Source organism: Gordionus sp. m RMFG-2023, chromosome 2 (genome assembly GCF_954871325.1).
Source record: "Gordionus sp. m RMFG-2023 chromosome 2, tfGorSpeb1-WG-v2, whole genome shotgun sequence".
Lineage (NCBI taxonomy): Eukaryota > Metazoa > Nematomorpha > Gordioida > Chordodea > Parachordodidae > Gordionus > Gordionus sp. m RMFG-2023.
Genome location: NC_088776.1, coordinates 58,148,342 through 58,166,786, shown reverse-complemented (window position 1 = coordinate 58,166,786; position 18,445 = coordinate 58,148,342). Strand labels below are relative to the sequence as shown.

General features: G+C 30.6%; 1 protein-coding gene across 1 annotated transcript in view; it reads right to left on the bottom strand.

Moving 5' to 3' along the window:
• Positions 1-388: 388 nt before the first annotated feature.
• Positions 389-18,445, bottom strand: part of LOC135925166 (ecdysone receptor-like) — a 37,128-nt gene continuing 19,071 nt past the window's right edge. The window contains exons 2-7 of the mRNA XM_065460379.1: positions 12,001-12,144; positions 10,695-11,510; positions 9,829-10,241; positions 4,476-4,634; positions 4,151-4,373; positions 389-2,496 (exon numbers count right to left, since the gene is read on the bottom strand). Coding sequence (XP_065316451.1) covers positions 1,799-2,496; positions 4,151-4,373; positions 4,476-4,634; positions 9,829-10,241; positions 10,695-11,510; positions 12,001-12,144 — 2,453 coding nt within the window. The 3' untranslated portion in view covers positions 389-1,798. The remainder of the gene's footprint in view (positions 2,497-4,150; positions 4,374-4,475; positions 4,635-9,828; positions 10,242-10,694; positions 11,511-12,000; positions 12,145-18,445) is intronic.

Below are 18,445 nucleotides of genomic sequence, written 5' to 3'. Positions count from 1 at the left end.
TAGCGGCTATGTTATTTTGTATAAACTTGATTTTACTATAATATATATATTTTACTAATAGTTGAATAAATATAATTATATCAAAACCCTCGCATTCCATCAACACTGATCTAGTTTCTCTACATTATTTTTAATCTAACATATGTCATTCATTCATTCACGTAATTTCCATTTCTCAAATTAACGATTTCTTAAATTTATTATTTGTGACTAGTTAAAACTCCAATACTTTTATTGTGAATAAATACGGATATTTTTAACATTTCTTTAATTAATAAATTTTGCTATAAAATTTATTTAAAAAAAATTTGTGTACTAAATTAATATCCAAGATCTATTTTTTTTTAATTGAATTATTTGTTTATTCGTATGAATAGGATAATAAATCTTTGGTTTTTTCAATATATATACAGTTATTTATTTGTATCGGCCCATGCCATATTTGTAAAGGTTTTGGTATTCGTAGATGCTAAGGTGTGGTAACACGGATTTTTGGGATCTATGTTAACAATACTATCTCTAAAATCTCAACATAACAAAAAAAAATTATTAGAAAAAGTTTTTTTTATTATATAAAAACAATAAATAAATCCATAATTCTTTTCATTTTGACAAAAATAAAAAAATTTTATAAATATTTTTTAGTTAAAAAAAATGGTTGATTTCTCGTTAATAATAAATATAATATTTATTTTTTTTTAAAAAAAAATTAATTATTTTTAAATATAAATTTCCATAATCTTATAATATATTTTTTTTCGTTGATTTTATAGTATATAAAAAATAAAAAAATTATTAAAAAAAAATTTTTTTATTTAAGAAACCAATATTATTATATACAATAGCAATTCCTAAAACCTAATTTAAGTGTCCATAATACCCCAATAAGTATCGTCCTTTGAGGGGTAGATCGGGCACTAACTAAATTTTAAAAAAGAGGACTTATAAATTAGGCCTATAAATGCTATATATACGTAATAATATATTATATATAAAATTGAAAGGGGGGAGGGAGATAGATAATGGGAGGAAAGGGGGGTATAAAAATTTATTTGTTGTACGCCTCCCAATATAATGAATTAAAAAAACTTTTGGATCTAAAAAAATTTTGATAGAGTTGGTGATTTAAAAATAAAGAAGTAAAATTTGGGACTATAAAAAAATATAATAATTTTTTCTAAGGTACGGGCGCCACCGCTAAATCTGAATACCGAAGAGGTTTGTTCACATCTTGCGTGTGGCGAAAGCGGAGAGGAGGCGGGGGAACTTATTTTCGGTTTAAAAATCACAGTGATTTTTTTTTGTTCTTTTTCATTATGGAGAACCCGTTTAGGGTCTTTACTAAATACTTAAAAAAAAAATTTTTTAAAGAAAAAAAAATCCAAGTTAATAATATTTCCAAAAAAAAGAGTAAGGAAAAAGGAGATAATTCGTTTTTCTATAATACATATGTTTTTTTTTGTAAATGGCAAATTGCGTAAATTACCGCGACACGGTGTTGAATAAGAATTCTGTATAAAAAAGATATAATCAATATATATATATATATAAAAAAATATCCAAACCTTAAAAAAAAAATCACAACTTAAAAATTAGCTGGTTGGTAAGTGATAATAATAATAATATATATATTTCTTTTTAAAAAAAAATTTATAAATAATTCCACAAATTCGCGAAATCAAAAAAAAAAATTTCTAATGGCTTTTTTTTTGCTTATATATAAAATATATTATATATATATGAATGGGGGATGAATAAAAAAAAATTCATAATTGATTATTGTATAATTTTTATTTTTTTACGAACGAAGAACACCGAAATCGAAGGGGTGATGATGATTAGCATTTTGGAGTAACTTATCCTCCATACTCCCCAAATTGTGTTGGGTGGCGATTGAGTTGTTAGATCTATTGGAATTGATGGAATCATTACTAGACGGTCTTAAATTGTTGACATTTTCGACTACTCCGTTAATGTCGTTTTTGTACCCGTTCAAATGGTTCGCATGGTTAGTACCATTGTTCCTCGCGTAATTAGATGACTCAAAATTACCTAAATCGCCGCCATTAAAATTGCCGATAAAGTCGCTGCCTTCGAAATTGACATCTCCCCCGCCTTCAAGTTTCCGAAAGTCGAGAGGGCTAGGATTGGGAAAGGGGGGCGAATAATTTTGCTTGCAATCAAACTGATATTGGTAGCTCTGGTCGTGGGTAGAAACGGGCAGGCCATTATGGTGAATGGGGGAAGGAAGAATGTCATCCGTTAAGTCCCAAACCTCGGCCATGAGTGGAGGTATGTGGAAATTCTGGACCTTCAGACTGTACAGCATACTACTGTGACTGTTGTTTATCTCTCTCAGGTCCCTGAGTTTTACCAGGAGTCTGGCCAACGTGTTGGAGCCGGCGGGTCTCCTATGTTGAACGTAAGAACGAAGCGTATCGAGATAGTACTCCTGAATCCACTCCACTTTGCGGGGTTCTATCAGGGAGGGGCGTTCTAAAAAGGGCGAACATGATTATTATTGTTGAAAAAATGGATTTGTCAGAATAATTTATATTATGTCATATTCATTGAGAATAACAAATAAAAGAATTTAGTTATGATTTAGAATCGCACGAGATGACTGAAAATATAAATCAATTCACGATATTAAATGATATCATTATAGGAGGTTAACGGAAGACCTGACACATTATTGTCAAGATGAGGGAAAATAAATTTTTTTTAACGATGCAAAAATGCGAGCGTAAGAAAATTCTCAACTTGTATCACATTATTTACTGAAGTTTTTCATTTAAAAAATCCTTTGGATTATGAAGTAATATACAATTTGCGCTTGAAGAGTGAGGAAAGAGGGAAGGGGTTAAATCGAAAATATTATTATATATTAGATAAGACTTCGATAAAAAAAACCTTAGATATGAATGTTTCTTTTAAAATATTCGCTATTGTAGAGAAAGAGAGAATTTTAAAATTCTCCATTTGCAAGAATTGAAAAGTAGAAAAAAACGCAAAATAGAAATATATGTCGAGTCTTTATTAGAAAGAAGGAGAGCAGTTCAAATCCATCCGGTCCGGTATTCGCCCAAAATTGATCCTGTAACTATAGGAACTGTTTGGGGTGATTTGGATAGGAAAAAATATTCTATGGATTGGCACAGCCCTAGTAGGAAGCTATTTGAAAATGTCGGGCACAAATGATATAAAAAAAATGAGCTTGATTGATAGGCGAGAGCCATGCTGCGCACAAGAAATGTGAAGAAATGAAGGAGGGATTGAAGTTAAATAGGAAAGTATGAAAATTACGTATAGACATCCACTTTTTTTTTTCTCCATCACGGAGAATCAGGGCCTCTCGAATTCGAATAATTTAGTGAAGGCTTCGACCAGAAATGGATTCCAGCACATAAAGTACTAAGGCAAACTGTGAATTTCAAGCCATTTCTTTGTGATTTTAAGGCATATACCATATAAATTTCCGACAATTTTGGCTCTCAGCTATTGTATTTAATATAATTTATATTTGTTTTTCCATAGTTTTTTTTTAAAAATGTAAATTGTAAATGAGTCAAAGGTTAACAGCAAAATTGTCTACAATTCATAAGATAGATATTTTAAACATGCTAGATTCACGTAAGATCAGATTTTTAAATTTTAAGAAAACGCGCTCAAAATAAATGATTTAAAGTTGGCAAAATAACACATTGCTGCCCACATACTTGATAAAAATTATTTGAATATGGCTGACCATAACTATGAATATAACATAGTAAAAATGTATTTTTTTTAAACGCGAATAAACCTATATAAATTTTCTAAAACCGTATTCGAATCGAATATTTTTAAAAAGGTAATCAAATCGTAAACTTTCTAAAACCGTAATCGAATGGTAAACTTTTTAAAATCGCAATCGATCCGTAACCTTTTTAATTTATCCAACTGAACCGTATCACCGAACCTTTATATATAAGGGTTAGGGTTCCTCTTGTACTGAAATACATTTCTAGCTTAATCAGATTTTAAAAATAAATTCCCTAGTAAAATTGGAAGGAATCTTTAAAAAAAAGGAAGCTAGACTCTGAATAGGAAAAAAGTAAAACTGATCTACAGTGGGATAAAGAGAAGAGGGGGAAAAAAAATGTAATCGCACCTTGAAACAAGCACACCGCCGTGAGTAATGCGTACTCGGCATTATCGACTTTCAGGGTGGCCATGCCTCGACAAAAATCGAACATGGAATCGCAAACGTCCACTATGCCAGAGTTTTTGAAATTGTCCCGGGTGTAGGGTCGGTTATCGCAGCAAACTATGGTATCAGTGTTGAGGTCATAACGCCGAGCCGTTTTGATGAGCATCACCTCGTACATGCATGCCTATGCGCGATTATATTGCATATAATACATGACATCGTTATATTTTAAATCAGCGAATTAATCTTAAAATGTAAAGTATGTTTTTTATACAAAATGAAAAACCTTGAGTATAGTAATTTGGTCCGGGCGGTTTAGGGTCTGAAAGCCGGGCAACCGTTTGCTGAATTCTATGATGAGTTGAATGTTAAGCATCCCGAATTGCGCCATCTTCATGAAAGTTTTTTGGTTATGGTTGTTTTTCTTGTCCCGCTCAAAATATTCCTTTTTTTTGCAAGTAGGCAATAAATTATAAAAATCTCGATTATTTTTGTCAAAAATTTGTTATATTTATTATAATAATATTATATAAATAAATATGTAATCTACCCATCTACATTTAAACATTACATGATTGTCATTGGATAATTACAACAATCTTTGAAATCGATATTAATAAGATGCTAGGGAAGTTAAATACATCTATTTAAATTAAGTTTTTTAAAAAAAATCTCCAAAAATGGACGAAATATTCTCCATATTCCCAATTTGGGAATCAAATTGAGGACAATGATGTTATTTCGTCTATTAATATCAATTCAAATTTACTTTAAATAATTTTCTAAGAGATATAAGCGAGATTCTAAAATGTTTCTATGATGGCAATTATAGGGTAAATACCAGAGTTGTTAAAAAATACTTTTTAAATGGATCTAGATACAGATACATCGTCTAAAATAATATCTAGATACAGATATTTTAATCAAAAATCTATCTAGATATAGATACCACATTCTCTGGTAAATACTCTATACATGCTATAATACATTTCCGGTTAGATCAGATTTTGAAATTTATTAAAACATTCAATCTTCTTTGAGATTGAGCTAATTCTTCAGGGATTTTTATCGGTGCACGGTGTCAACATTCTACGTATATTAAGAAGGGCTAACACCCATTCCACTACTTTCTATTGTTGTTAATTGGCTTAGTTTTTAAAAACGGCTTACTCAATGTTTTATCCAAAAATTTATTACGCAAGCTTAATTCTCCTCATAGATGAGGCACATAGGTTTAGATATCTAGTAGCTAAATCTCTCGAGGGGCAATATATTTCTTGCTAAAATATTGAGCACACTACTTCTCATACATGTTTTCTATTCTTGTTAAAGAAGAAAATTTTCTTTCATTGGTAGAGACATTATTGGGTAGGGTTACCAAAATATTATAATAATTTGTATACATTAGAAAAATATCTAAAATGTGTTTGAAATTATGCGAAAACATTTTTTGGAACATTTTCACTTTTACACTGAGTCATCATGGGATATTTTAGCATCCTCGCAATAGAAATCTGTCAAATATTCTAATTTTTTCGCTATCAAGTTTTGAAATAGATTAGGAAGGATTCGGCTGTAAAATATTTGCAAATTTGTAAGTGCTGTCTGATTAATCAAATATCTTTCATATATTTGAGTTATAAAAGTATCCAAGAGGAGGATAAAGATTATTTTTTATAGTATTCTTTGACTGACCTTATATATTTGAACGATTAGAATTGCTTTGCTGCGAATCTAGGTAGACGTATATTAAATTCATATAGCTCTGCTTTTGACTCAACAATGACTCATAATTTATGAAATTCGTCATCTACATTTGCCCTAAAATCCTTAAGTTCCAGTATAATTCTTTCAGCTATTCTCGTAGTCTCAATCAAATCGATATCATTATTTTTTGAAATCTTTTACCTAAGTTTGGCATTGAAAAGTTTCTAATGCTTTGATGGGAAATTTTAAAATGGTAGATAAATATAAAGCCCTGGAAGAGAGATCTGCAACGGGCTGTTTAAAACTATTTTGGAAACAATAAGCGGGCGGGTTAGCGCATAAATTTGAAATATTTTTTTCGTGCAAAATGAATTGAGTAGACTGGACTTGCATTAAAAAAATGTTTTTTATCTCATAATATTGCTTACTGGCGATATTATTGTGCGAATATCTCCGCGAAGAATATAAAACAATACAGCATATTTTAAAATTCGGTACGAAACAGCCAACAATTGCAATTTATATGAAAAATCCGTACAAAAAAAATTAATATAAATTAGGGGGTTAATCTAAAGTTCGTGGCGAAATTGTTTGAAATTTGAAGTTCGGGTAATCTACACATGCTGAAATACGATTCCTATCAAATAATATTTTTTAAAATATAAAAAAAAATAGCCCTTAGTAAATTCCATATCCCAAATACTACATATACAATGCAATAATTCTTAAGAATAATTTCGTGCATTATTCTATATCTTAAATATGATTTAAAATTTATATATATATATCAAATTTTATATGCTCAAAAAAAATGTACAAGTTACTATTCCTAATAAATTCCTGAAACTTAAGATATTCTCAAGAACTTCTAGCCCCCGCCTCCTTCCAATAGCGAATTCTTACAACGCCCTGATATCAGATTTAAATATTTAAATTTAAAAAAAGTAATCCATCTAGATAACCGAACCCTTTAAAGGTGTCGAATAGATTTGATAACATTTTCAACATTACATCGGAACTATCGTAGATATTTTTTTATAACTTCAAAACTCGAATACAAATAAACGATATTAATCTAATTACCAATTAAGCAAAAAGAAATTAATCTTACAACTTTTTGCGCATATTTATAATAATATAATTTTCTTTTTAAAAAAAAAAGAAAAACGCATATAACCAAAACATAAAAAGAGTAAAACTTTTTTTAATTAATTCGATAACACATTAAAAAAATAAAATTTTCACTTTCCTAGCGTCTCGCGTTCACGAAAGTATGTAATATTTTTATTTTTTTAAAAAAAGAAAAAATTAAATTATTTGTTAATTATTCTCCGGTAATTTATGGATTGTAAAAAAAATATTTTTAAGTCATTAAATATATATATAAATAAATATATATTTTTTAAAAAAAATAAAAAATGTGTTTTAATAACCTCTTAACACACATCTTAGAGCTATACCTGTTTTCTCTCTTATACCTTTCCATTTTATTTTTCTTGAGTAAAGAGTTATTTCCTTATTACTCCCCCCCCCTTCTCCAATTGGAAAAAAAAGCGTTAAGAATAGTGGGGCCAGTAAGAACGGGATAAGGAATGATAAGAAACAAAATAGGCGCCAAAACAAAGATTATTTCAAGACAAAGATTATTTTTATAAAATCTTAATGTTTTGTATTTGAAACATAAAAAAAATGTCATAATAATTGGATAACATAAATGAATTTCCCACCGCATTTTTTTTTTAAAAAAATTCGTGTATAAAAATTTTAATAATTAATTTAAAAAACATAAATTATTATTAATCTTTTGTGGAAAATCATTTTAATTAGAGGACTAAACCTTATCTAGTGTTGCTAAATTGCTCGATTAAGCCAGAAAAATATTGTTCAAGACTCGAGATTTCGTTAATAGATGTCCAAGAGAAAAATCTTAAGGCTTGCATAATATTTTTCGAGATATAATATTGAGTTAGCCGTTTATAAAAATCGGCTCAAATGCAGCCAACAACGCTTGTCCTGTACTACACTTCTTCGTTTAAAACGCTATCGTTGTTTAAAGATAGGTATCCTTTACCTTTCAAGCGTTTAATTTATGGAAGTGGATCGGGCATAATAGTTGTAATCAAATATTAATGCTGCTAAAAATTATTAGTCTCAAAAATGTTACAGTTTCAATTTTTTTGGTACTACTAGCCCCAATGCTGCTGAAAATACTTAGACACCCATCCTAAATCTTCTTTAGAAATTCAAGATAGTTGTCTGATTAGAACGTAATTTATAGTACTATAAGAAATAAGTACACGTATAAATTTATCACCTTATGTCTAATTCCATAAAATAAAATTAAAAAATGGTTCCCCATATCTGCATTTCGGAATATAATGATCTATACAGAATTAAGAGAAATAACTTACTGTGCTGATTTTTATTTTAAACATTTAACAAGATATTTATCGATTTAAAAACATTAATTAAAAAAATCGGTTGTGAATTTGTCTGGCATAGAACCGAAGATGTAAATGCAATTTGATCCGCATCTCGGAATTGATACCCTTTTGCCTTAAATAAAAAACATTCTGGTAGGGTCCACTTGAATTCCCGCCGAAGTTCGCTAGAGCGGTCTTTTCTTCAAAAAATAGGCGGCACATTTGTTGTACTACAATGTTTCGGGGGTGGCAAATGATGAGTAGTTAGGGTCAGATTTGGCAAACTACGCAGACAAACATTTGTAAGGCCAAGAGCTATCATTATGCCCAAGACGTAAGGGCCACGCTGTCTAACCTTTCATGGTGAAGCCCCGCAGGTCTTTAAGTGCCCGAACGTATTAATTTTTTATTCACTTTTAATTTTAACATCGTTCTCAAATAACGCTTAGAATTTATTTAAAAACTGCAATGAATAAAAAATGTAAAATTCCTAGGAAACTCAAGGGTCATCTAGGAACACCGTGATTAATTTTAAGGGTAGATTTTGGTAATTATTAAGCTAATAAAATGGCCGTTAATTATGGAATATTAAAACTTCAACCGAATCGCGAGGGTGAAAAATACATTCCCCTTTTAAGGTAAAAGCGGAACACAATAGTACAATATTTTAAGAGTTATTTCGATCAACTTTCCCCTGAATTGCTTAATTTAAAAAAAAAATCCTATAATTTGAGTTCTATTTTAGAAGGGATACATAACCGCGCCGAATTTGACATGGAAAAGCGCGCAAAATTTGAAATCTGACTCAGTCATTCAATAAAATAATATTTTGAATTCCATCTAGCCCCGATTCATTGTAAATAAAAAAATATTAAAACTATTTATTTTAAACTTAATAATCACGCTATCCTTTTTTTGCTTAATTAGTATTTTTAATATCTTTTTGACATCTGTCAAAATCAAAGAGAAATATACTAATTTTAATTTACTCTAAAAAAAAAATAGGTTCTCATTTAATTTTAACTTCGATAAAAATCGAAATTTATAATAAATTATAAATCACGTTAAAATAAATAGTTTTAGGATTTGGGGTAAATTGAGGTTTACTTATTTGATTGGTTAAGTATTAAAAAATAAATTAACCAATCCCCGTTAAAAATAAAAAAATAACTCACAGTCACAACCAATCATATTTTTGACAGTAAAATAATATTCTTGACAGACAAAAATATATTATAACCAAAAATCCGTAATATTAATCGATGACTTTGAGTGTCCATCTATCTAAAACTTTCTAAATAGGTTCTCCTAGGTCCAAAGTTAATTAACTTTTCATAGGCATAAATTTTAGTACAGCTGTATCCGGAAAAGTAAATCACCTTTGCACGTAACTAATAAAAAAATCTAAGTAATACTTATTTATTACCTTCTTTCTTGATATTAAGAAGCCCAACCAATAAATAAGTGTCTGTCACTCACAATAACAACTTTGTTTTTTTTTAAAAAAACCTCTATATTTTTGACGACATCCTCGCTAGGCAATTCGAATTGGTCTTGATAAAATACAAGTTTTTCTATCAGTTTCCGCTGCTCCGGCCTCAGATCATCCGCGTTATTATTACTATCCTCCTTGCAATTCGCGCCATTGTGTTGGAAATTAAAATTGCAATGGCCACCGGGGAAATTAGGGAATTGGTGGCCGTGAGGGGCTATTAGTGACTTGTTATTTTGTTGTTGGTTATTGAAAGCCGCCGGGACCGAAGCGGGAAGATTTGCAAAATTTGGGACACTCTTTTCGGGATCCATGCCAGGTGGACATGACGAGGCGAGTTTCCCATTGACCGGTGGCTTGGATGAGAAATCGTTATTTGAATAGTGCGTATTTTCTGTTTTGATAACGTTATCGAGTCCGTTACTAATTACTGCGAGAAAAAATGATATCGAATTGTTATTTAACCAAAATAATATATATATATATATACTGTTCTCCCAAATGAGGGTTCAAATTTTTATGGTTAGAAACGGGCCATTTCGAATAATAGAAAATAAAACTAATCTAAAGTGCTACTCAAGATTCCTATCCCCTCCCTCCAGCAAATATGTTTCGATTTAATGGGGTAATCTATAATAACAATAATTTTATTCTTAGAAAATAGGATCGATATTTAAAAGGCATGGTGACCATTTTTTAGGGTCCCCAGGCCGCTTAAATCAATTGCAAAATACTATGTTAAGTAGGGCTGGGAAAGCAAAATTAAATTATTTTTTTGTTTCAATAATTCAAAACTAAAAAAAATTTAACTGCGCTTTTTTTTGATTTTTGAATTTCCCGATCCTATTGTCAAGAATAATATTTTCGAGAACGGGTTAAAAACCTTTATTCATGGTGATTCCGGTTCTATTGTTGAAACCGGTGTTAGCGTTGAGATGGCGATTATTAATTTCGTGATGGTTGTTGAATTCCGAGCTAGACCCGAATTTGTAAACGTCCTCGCTATTTTGAAGGTGGAATCTTTGATTAGGGTTGGCCATGTTCAAATTTTCTGTTCCGTTAGTAGAGGAATTTTGTTGGTAACCGTTAGACTGGAGTTTATTATGGCTGCCCCCATTGTTTATGTTATTGACATTGTTTCTTTTCTTGCTCACACCAGAAACGGGATTCGGATCAGGGTTTGAATGGGTATTTTTATCATCGACCACAGTCGTGCTCTTGGAGGAAGAGTGTGGTATTTCTGTCCCGTTTTGCGAGAGGTAGTTGTGAGGAAGGGCATGGGAAAGAAGGGAAGGAGGCGAGACGATATCGGATTGGTTGTTAACATCGTTCGTATTGGCCAAATCTTCGCGTTCTTTCAAAAGTTTTTTATTGGCCAGAATTATGGTGGAGGCCGAAATTTTCCCGTTCAAAGGGTTGGAATTGTTAAGGTTTGCAGCATTTTTGGGAGATTTTAAGTTCGATGATGCGCCGTTCGTGGTTTGGGAGGAAATGTGCTGTTGATTACCTGCAGAACCAAATGTGTTTGGTAGGGAGGCGGGATTATTATTAGACAGAGGGGTAGGCGGAGAGTTCGCATTAGACGATGATTGATTAGTATCCGCCGTCTTGGGGTTAGAGGTATTATTAATAAGGTTAGAAGTGTTGGCATTAGCATTTTTATCGTTTTGTCGTGATCGCTGGCGATCTAGTATTACGCCTGATCATACATGTTTAATTTTAAAAAAATTAATACCCACCAAAAAACAAATTTCGCGCGTAAATAAAATGATTGAACATTTTACGCTAATATCAAAAATGGCCTATTTAATGGCTATTTATGTGCCGACTAAGAAATTGGTTAAAGCCGAGCCTTCTAACATACGCCTTAAGGCCTAGCTAATTTTTTTCGAATTAAGGAAGAGCGAAATTAGCCGCTTTTACAAAACAATTTTAAACACTCAGGTTTCCTGGTGAATACGGCGGTTCACTCATATTGATACTACCCTTAAAGTGTAGAATCAGCTGGTTAGAAAATATCCTATTTCTATTGAGATACTCTTTGTAGAGCATAATTACGCTTTTAATAATAATCATAAATTATTTGGGTATCTGCACTTGTATAATATTATTTAATTTCTTTTCTATGAGCTCTCTCTCTTCGTACCTTTCTTAAAAACAATTAAGTGTAAAGTAAATAGTGCCCTTACATTCTGGTTTCATCCCTACGGCCAGGCATTTCTGGAATCTGCAGTACTGGCATTTTCGCCTGGTGTATAGGTCCATTTCGCAATGGCCCCCGGAGTGGCATTGATTGAATTGGGCGTTGGTGGCCACGCAGCGCAAGAAAAACACTGTTAGGTGATAAAAAAAGTAAAAAATTAAATATTTTGAAAAGAGATATAACATCATAATAAGATTAGTAATCATAATGTGTAAAGGTAAAGATCTGCCATAAGAAGCATATACAAAATATGCTGTGTATTTTTATATACTTCACACTAGTGTTGTTAAACGCCTCGATTTAAGCAGATTTTTAAAAACAGTTAAATCAATATTGTAGCTATATCGTCTGAGCTTCGAGATTTCGTTAATAGATGTTAAAACCTTTGTGCCACCTATGAGCAAAATTTTAAAGCTTGCATAAAAATTTTTCCTAATAAAATATTGAGTTGGCCGTTTTTAAAAATCGGCTCAAAATGAGTCATTTAACAACACTACTTCACACCGAAAATTCGCGACATTTATGAATGCAGGGTATAAAAAAAGTTGACATCTTTTAACTTTTGGATGCTTTGAAGATTATAGAATTTTGTTCGACAATGCAGGTGTCAGTGAGACCAATATTTTAATTAAGAATGAAGTAATTAAATTAAGACTGGCAATTATTTTTGAAGCCCCTTAATATTTTTATAACATTTTTTTTATATTATACACGCAAAACTAAATTCAAATAGTGAAAAAATATATAAAATGACACTTTTTAAGAAATTATATAATTATCAGCTTTTTACAAAGGTATGTCGAAACTCGAAAAAACAGATTAAAGGTTTAAGGCAATTTAACACGCAATCTGTCCAATGAGAGGTAAGGTTAAAATACTTAAACCTTTATTTTTTTTTCTACTGAATTTGGAGGTACCCTTACCTTGCATTCAGAGTTTTCGCGGGGGAGAATATAAAACCACAGCATATTTTATATACTTCGACGCAAATGTGGATGAGGGGTTAGTCTATTTTATCATTTATTAATGATTGTTGTTAGAATCATCTAATTTTACCAACAATGAAACGACTCAGCCAAGCTTTTGTTGTGTTAAAAACCGCTTTTCAACCTCTGAGTTGAAAGAAGCCTCTTAGGTTAAAAACTTGGATAGGCCGTCGTGATTCAATAAGGCTATCTCTCAAAAGCGTTAAAATTGAGTATCGCGATTAGGGTTCGAATCGATAGCAAGGCAAAGATAGGGAGAGGAAAGATGACGCTCAAAATTAAAATTATATTGCCCCCTTCCCTAAGGACGCATTTACAGTAATCGCGTTTTGTTCAAGCGTTATTGCAAAATCCCATAGGTACAAATTTATAAATATGAAGCGTTATGATGATAACGTTATGATAAAATTCGAAAAACATATGTTACGACGCGTTGATAAAAAAAATGCGATACCACTGTAAAATTAGCGAATTCGATTAAATCTGCTGTAATAACGCTGCGTTAAATAACGCAATACTCAAAGCTAACGCGTTTGCTATGAACGCAGCGTAAGAGTGTCAAGTTTTTAAGGGGGATTTCAAAACATAACATATACGAATGCGTCTAAGGTTACATTTCCGAATTACGATGGTATTTCGGTACTTATGGATAGATGAATTGCAGAATTAAAACTATAGACATGATATTTTTGATTAAAAAAAATCGTAAATAATAATGAATATTAATGGTATTTTACCGAAAAAAAAGCAACTTACAATTGACAAAATATAGCCTCAAGTTAAATATATATATTTTTTTTTGAAAAAAAAAAGAAAATATATATTCAAAGAAAAAAAAATCAAATAATCATCAAAAATGACTTAATTATATTATAAATTATAATCGTAAAAATATAAAGAAAGTGGTGAAATACAGAATGAACTTCTAAAGAAAGGGTAAATTTAAGATGAGGTTAGTTCATTTAAATTTTTCCATAAAAGGTTGAACCGGCAAAATCCCTAACAGAAAAAAGTCCCGATGGGGTTTAAGAATCGATCCGGGCCTGAAACTCTGCTTAGGTATGTTATTGCTGTGACGGATCTGTAAGCCATTTAGGTTTTATTTTTGTATCCGCCATTTCCGAGCCAGATCCGCCCAATCCCGTCCGATTTACAAATTTTAAAGTTAGGTCGGTCTTTTTTTTTAAACATTGTAAAAAAAAATTGATTTTATTAAAAAAACTAACATACAATGTTTATTAAAAAAAATGAAGCGACATTTAATCAGATGGTTCAAAATATTAAGTGCCTGGGTATAATATTCATCAGAAGCCTACAGGTCCGGTCTTAAACCTGGATATAAGGTAATGACATATAATAATACCTAGACTAAAGATGCTTTCTTTAAAATTGATCATCAATTAAAACAGCAGGGGACACCATTTTGTTTACCCATATCATTATTAGAAATTTTAAACGAGGGGCCAATTTATTCCTATGTCTGACGCAAACTTTATTAAAGAATAGCCTGATCATCGAGATTAATAAGGAAGCAAGTTATCAATTTTATAATAGTTTTTAACATGAGAATAATTACTATATGGGTTACCAAAATGACGGGTCAAGCTGATTTGCATTCAACGAAGTTTTCAAATGCATTATTATGATTGCATCGTCAATCTAGGTATTATTGCATGTCATTGGTATACGTATTTTCTTTTAAAATATACCCGGGGGGAGGGGGGGGAAAGTGGTCTAAAAAACTTTTTTAAAAAATTACTCGGGATGGGCTTTTTTAAATCGCTAATCATTATCTATAAAAATATAAAAAATTATATATCATAGAACAATATATCGCATTCATTCGCTTATCATATGAATCCTAAATATTTCAAATAAAATATTATTCAACTAATCATTTTTTAGGATTCACAATCAAATTAAATGCAACAAAGATGCCCTCGATATTTAAAATATAATGCACTTTCTAAGGGAAAAATTTATTTTAGATGAGTTATCATTTTATTTCTCTTTTTCTCTGTCCTAAATTCAGGCAATTACGTTGCCAGGGAGAACGCTAGAAATAACTGATAATTATATGAAAGACTATATTAAATTATAAGAGGAACAGGAAATATGGAAATTACTATCGATCAGTCAAATGGAATGAGTGGTGATTCAAACTCATTCCTTTTACTACATATGGGGAGATGAGATAATTTGAAAAGTTATTATTGGATTTCATATTCGATGAAAAACTATCCGATTACCGAATAGGTATATATATATATTTCAATTTTTTTTATAACCAAACCCGTAGAAAATATTTACACACCCTGACTGAAATTTTTTTAAAGAAATCCAAAAAAAATCCGGGTCAGGCCCGAAAGTAAAACCCGGGCCGGACCAAATTTTTTTCAAACCCGAACCGGGCAGATGGTAACTCTGCAAGTATCTGATATTGATAGATAAAGGACAAAAATTTAATCTAACATACGATTTGCAATAAAAATTACAAATATTGCTTATATTTTAATGAACAAGTCTGCCCATGTCCAAAACTTAAAGAGGTTGAGTCCGTCCAATCCCGATTCCGGACAGGTCTTTAAAGGGATGGCGTTTATGGATCATCATTGGAAAACCCTTCAACATTTTTAATTTTTTTTTTACAAGAGACAAATAATGCATTATAATTCCACTATATCCCATTTAAAAATGGGCGAAAAAAGCTTCTCCTACCATTTGTATTTCCGTTTTCATTGATTCCTATCAATGTCATCGTTTTAATGGCGCCTGAATTGAACCCTCCTGCCCATCTTGCTAAAGACTCTATCCTCGAACAGATCTTTGCTTAAAATGCAAAGTTGGAATGACATAATTTTAAGTTCTAATTATATTTCAGGTTGGTATGTTTTCTGCCATTTTAGCACTTTTCTTGAGAGATTTAATAAAAAAAAGCAAGAAAGCAATTCCCAGAAATATTGTAATTCCTTTCTTCTTTCTTATGTTTTTTTCCGGTGGTTCATTCAGTCCGTAGTTTGTTTTCTTCTCCTCGTTCTTTTCTTTATTCGATTCTTAGTTTCTTAAATATAGCGATTTCAGGCTTAGTTTAATAATATATTATAAAACAAAAATTGATATCTAAAAGTGTAACGTATGTATTAGAAGAAGAAAAATTCGTATAAAAATCGTTAGATAATTTTTCGTATTTTTTTAGAGGATACATTTTACGTGTTTATTAAATTTTTAACATAATAAATAAATCAGATTTTGGTAATTTATGTTACAAAAAAAATATTTATTTTTGGTAGATCTATAAAAAAAAATTATAATGCATGTATGCACGTGTTTATTTGAGAGAGAAAAAATTTTCTTAATTTTTATTCCCATTTTTCTTACAGAAGAAAGATGGAAAATAAAGATAAAAAAAATTTAATATGAATAAAGTAGAGAATTGGTAAAATTTATGGTTTAAAAAATGTTATTCATTTAATCCAAGGGATTTGGACCCGACAAAAACTTTCGCCAAGTTAGGTTGTGGAAAAAAAACAATTAGGTTACAAGGTGAAATTTGAAATGGGTTCGGTCTAAGGAGGTCCAGACAGGTTTAATCTAGGTCGGGTTATACGATAGATTCGTCATCACTATTTTTATTGCATCTTAAAAAAATTATAGTAAAAAATTTTGAAAAAACGTCAATCAAGGCTAGGTCAGTTGTATGTTAATACATTAGGAGTAAAAAAACAAAATAAAAATCAAGTTTTTTATGCAGCCTACTAGCGTTTTTTTACTTTTGTTAGAAATTGGTCATAAAATGACTAAAATTCTTAAACCAGGGTCTAAATATTTTTGGGTCGGAGGGGAAAAGGGGTTCCAAACCTTGATCCGGAAGTCTAAGACTGGTGTGGTCCAAACCCCTTAATCATCTAATAGCCGCCGTTTGGGGTATATTTATAAACCAATGAATAAAAAAAAATTTATAAAAAATGTCCATTTCTTTAAATATAATATAATTTTTAACGTAAATAAGTATGCAATCATCAAAATTAATAATATTTCCTTTTCCCTTGTGATAGTTAGGTGCCAATTTTAAATAAAATTTAGAAAAATTGAGTAGGATATTCCAATCCCCGCTAAGAAAATTATAAATAACAGTATTCTTATAAATGAATTTATGAATTTTTTTTTCAAAAAAAACTTTAATTTAGGGCGGTGCACTAGCTTAACTCGCCTTTTTTTTCTTTTTAGAAAGAAAGCGGAATAATTTTTCATAGACCGTACATATAAAAAATAATGCGCTTAAGGGCTCGGTCATTGTAATGGTTAAAATAGCGCGACATAGCGCTCCATCTCGAAATGTAAAATACAAAATCAAGTAAATAATAGGAAGCATTTTATAGTAATGAACGTCGCGATGAGACAAATGACTGTGATGTAATATCGCGTAGCGATAACATCGTCTTGCTTATGTAGCGGTTAAGATAAAAAAAAATCGTGGAAGTGTTGAACGATTAAAACAATGGTAGCTGATGTGGAGAATTCTAATATGATTTGCTCTATAAAGTGAGATTTTGAGCTGTCCAAGTAAATTATTAATCCATTAATTCAACGAATCACTTATATAAATGTCCTGAACAAAATGGTCGGCGACTAAAAGTACTCCGGATAAATATACCAACTGACAAAAAGAACCCAATATTAGAAAAAAAAATTAAATACTAAAGGGTATTTTTAAAAAATTTTATCTTTTTAAGCATTTACAATTATTTTCAAAATTTGGCGCATTTTTGTTTAAAATGTATTTTTATCCGTTGGTATTTTTATAGGATGTCTCTTTCTTGGGGTCATATCAGTGATTCGAATTTAACATTGATCACCTTTCCTTAAACCTGTTGAGGAGTCTTTGAGAATGCTGGTGTCACGGTAAACCACCTGTAGGGAATCTCCGAGACAAGGCGATAGAACCAGAAATTTTTCCTGACTTGCATGGCTTCCAGTCGAGTGAATGTGAGGTTATTTACGGTGTCTGCTCGAACCTCGATAAAAATTTTAAACGTTTTTATAATTATTCTTTTCAAGTTATAGAGCAAGTTGTTCCTTCAGGATTTTTTTAACAGTGTCCATCAATAAAAAATGGATTGGATTCTGATATAAGATTTAGGATTGGTCTTTGATCTTCGACGAAAAATATATGGATTGGATCGGTTGGACAAATTTTATTAAAATTTTTTTTCGCACCTAAAGTCGAAACCTAGTCCATAAAATTTTTCATTTTACTTTATATCATTTTTAATAATTTGATCAATAATAAAAAATTAATTATAAAATGTCAAAAATTTTCACCAAATTATTTTCATTTCCCTTTATATTTTAAGTAATTTGAATCAATATTTTTAATCAATAATAAATTCATTCAAAATGTAAAAAAAAAATTTAATCATGAAAAAAACAATGGATACATGTTTT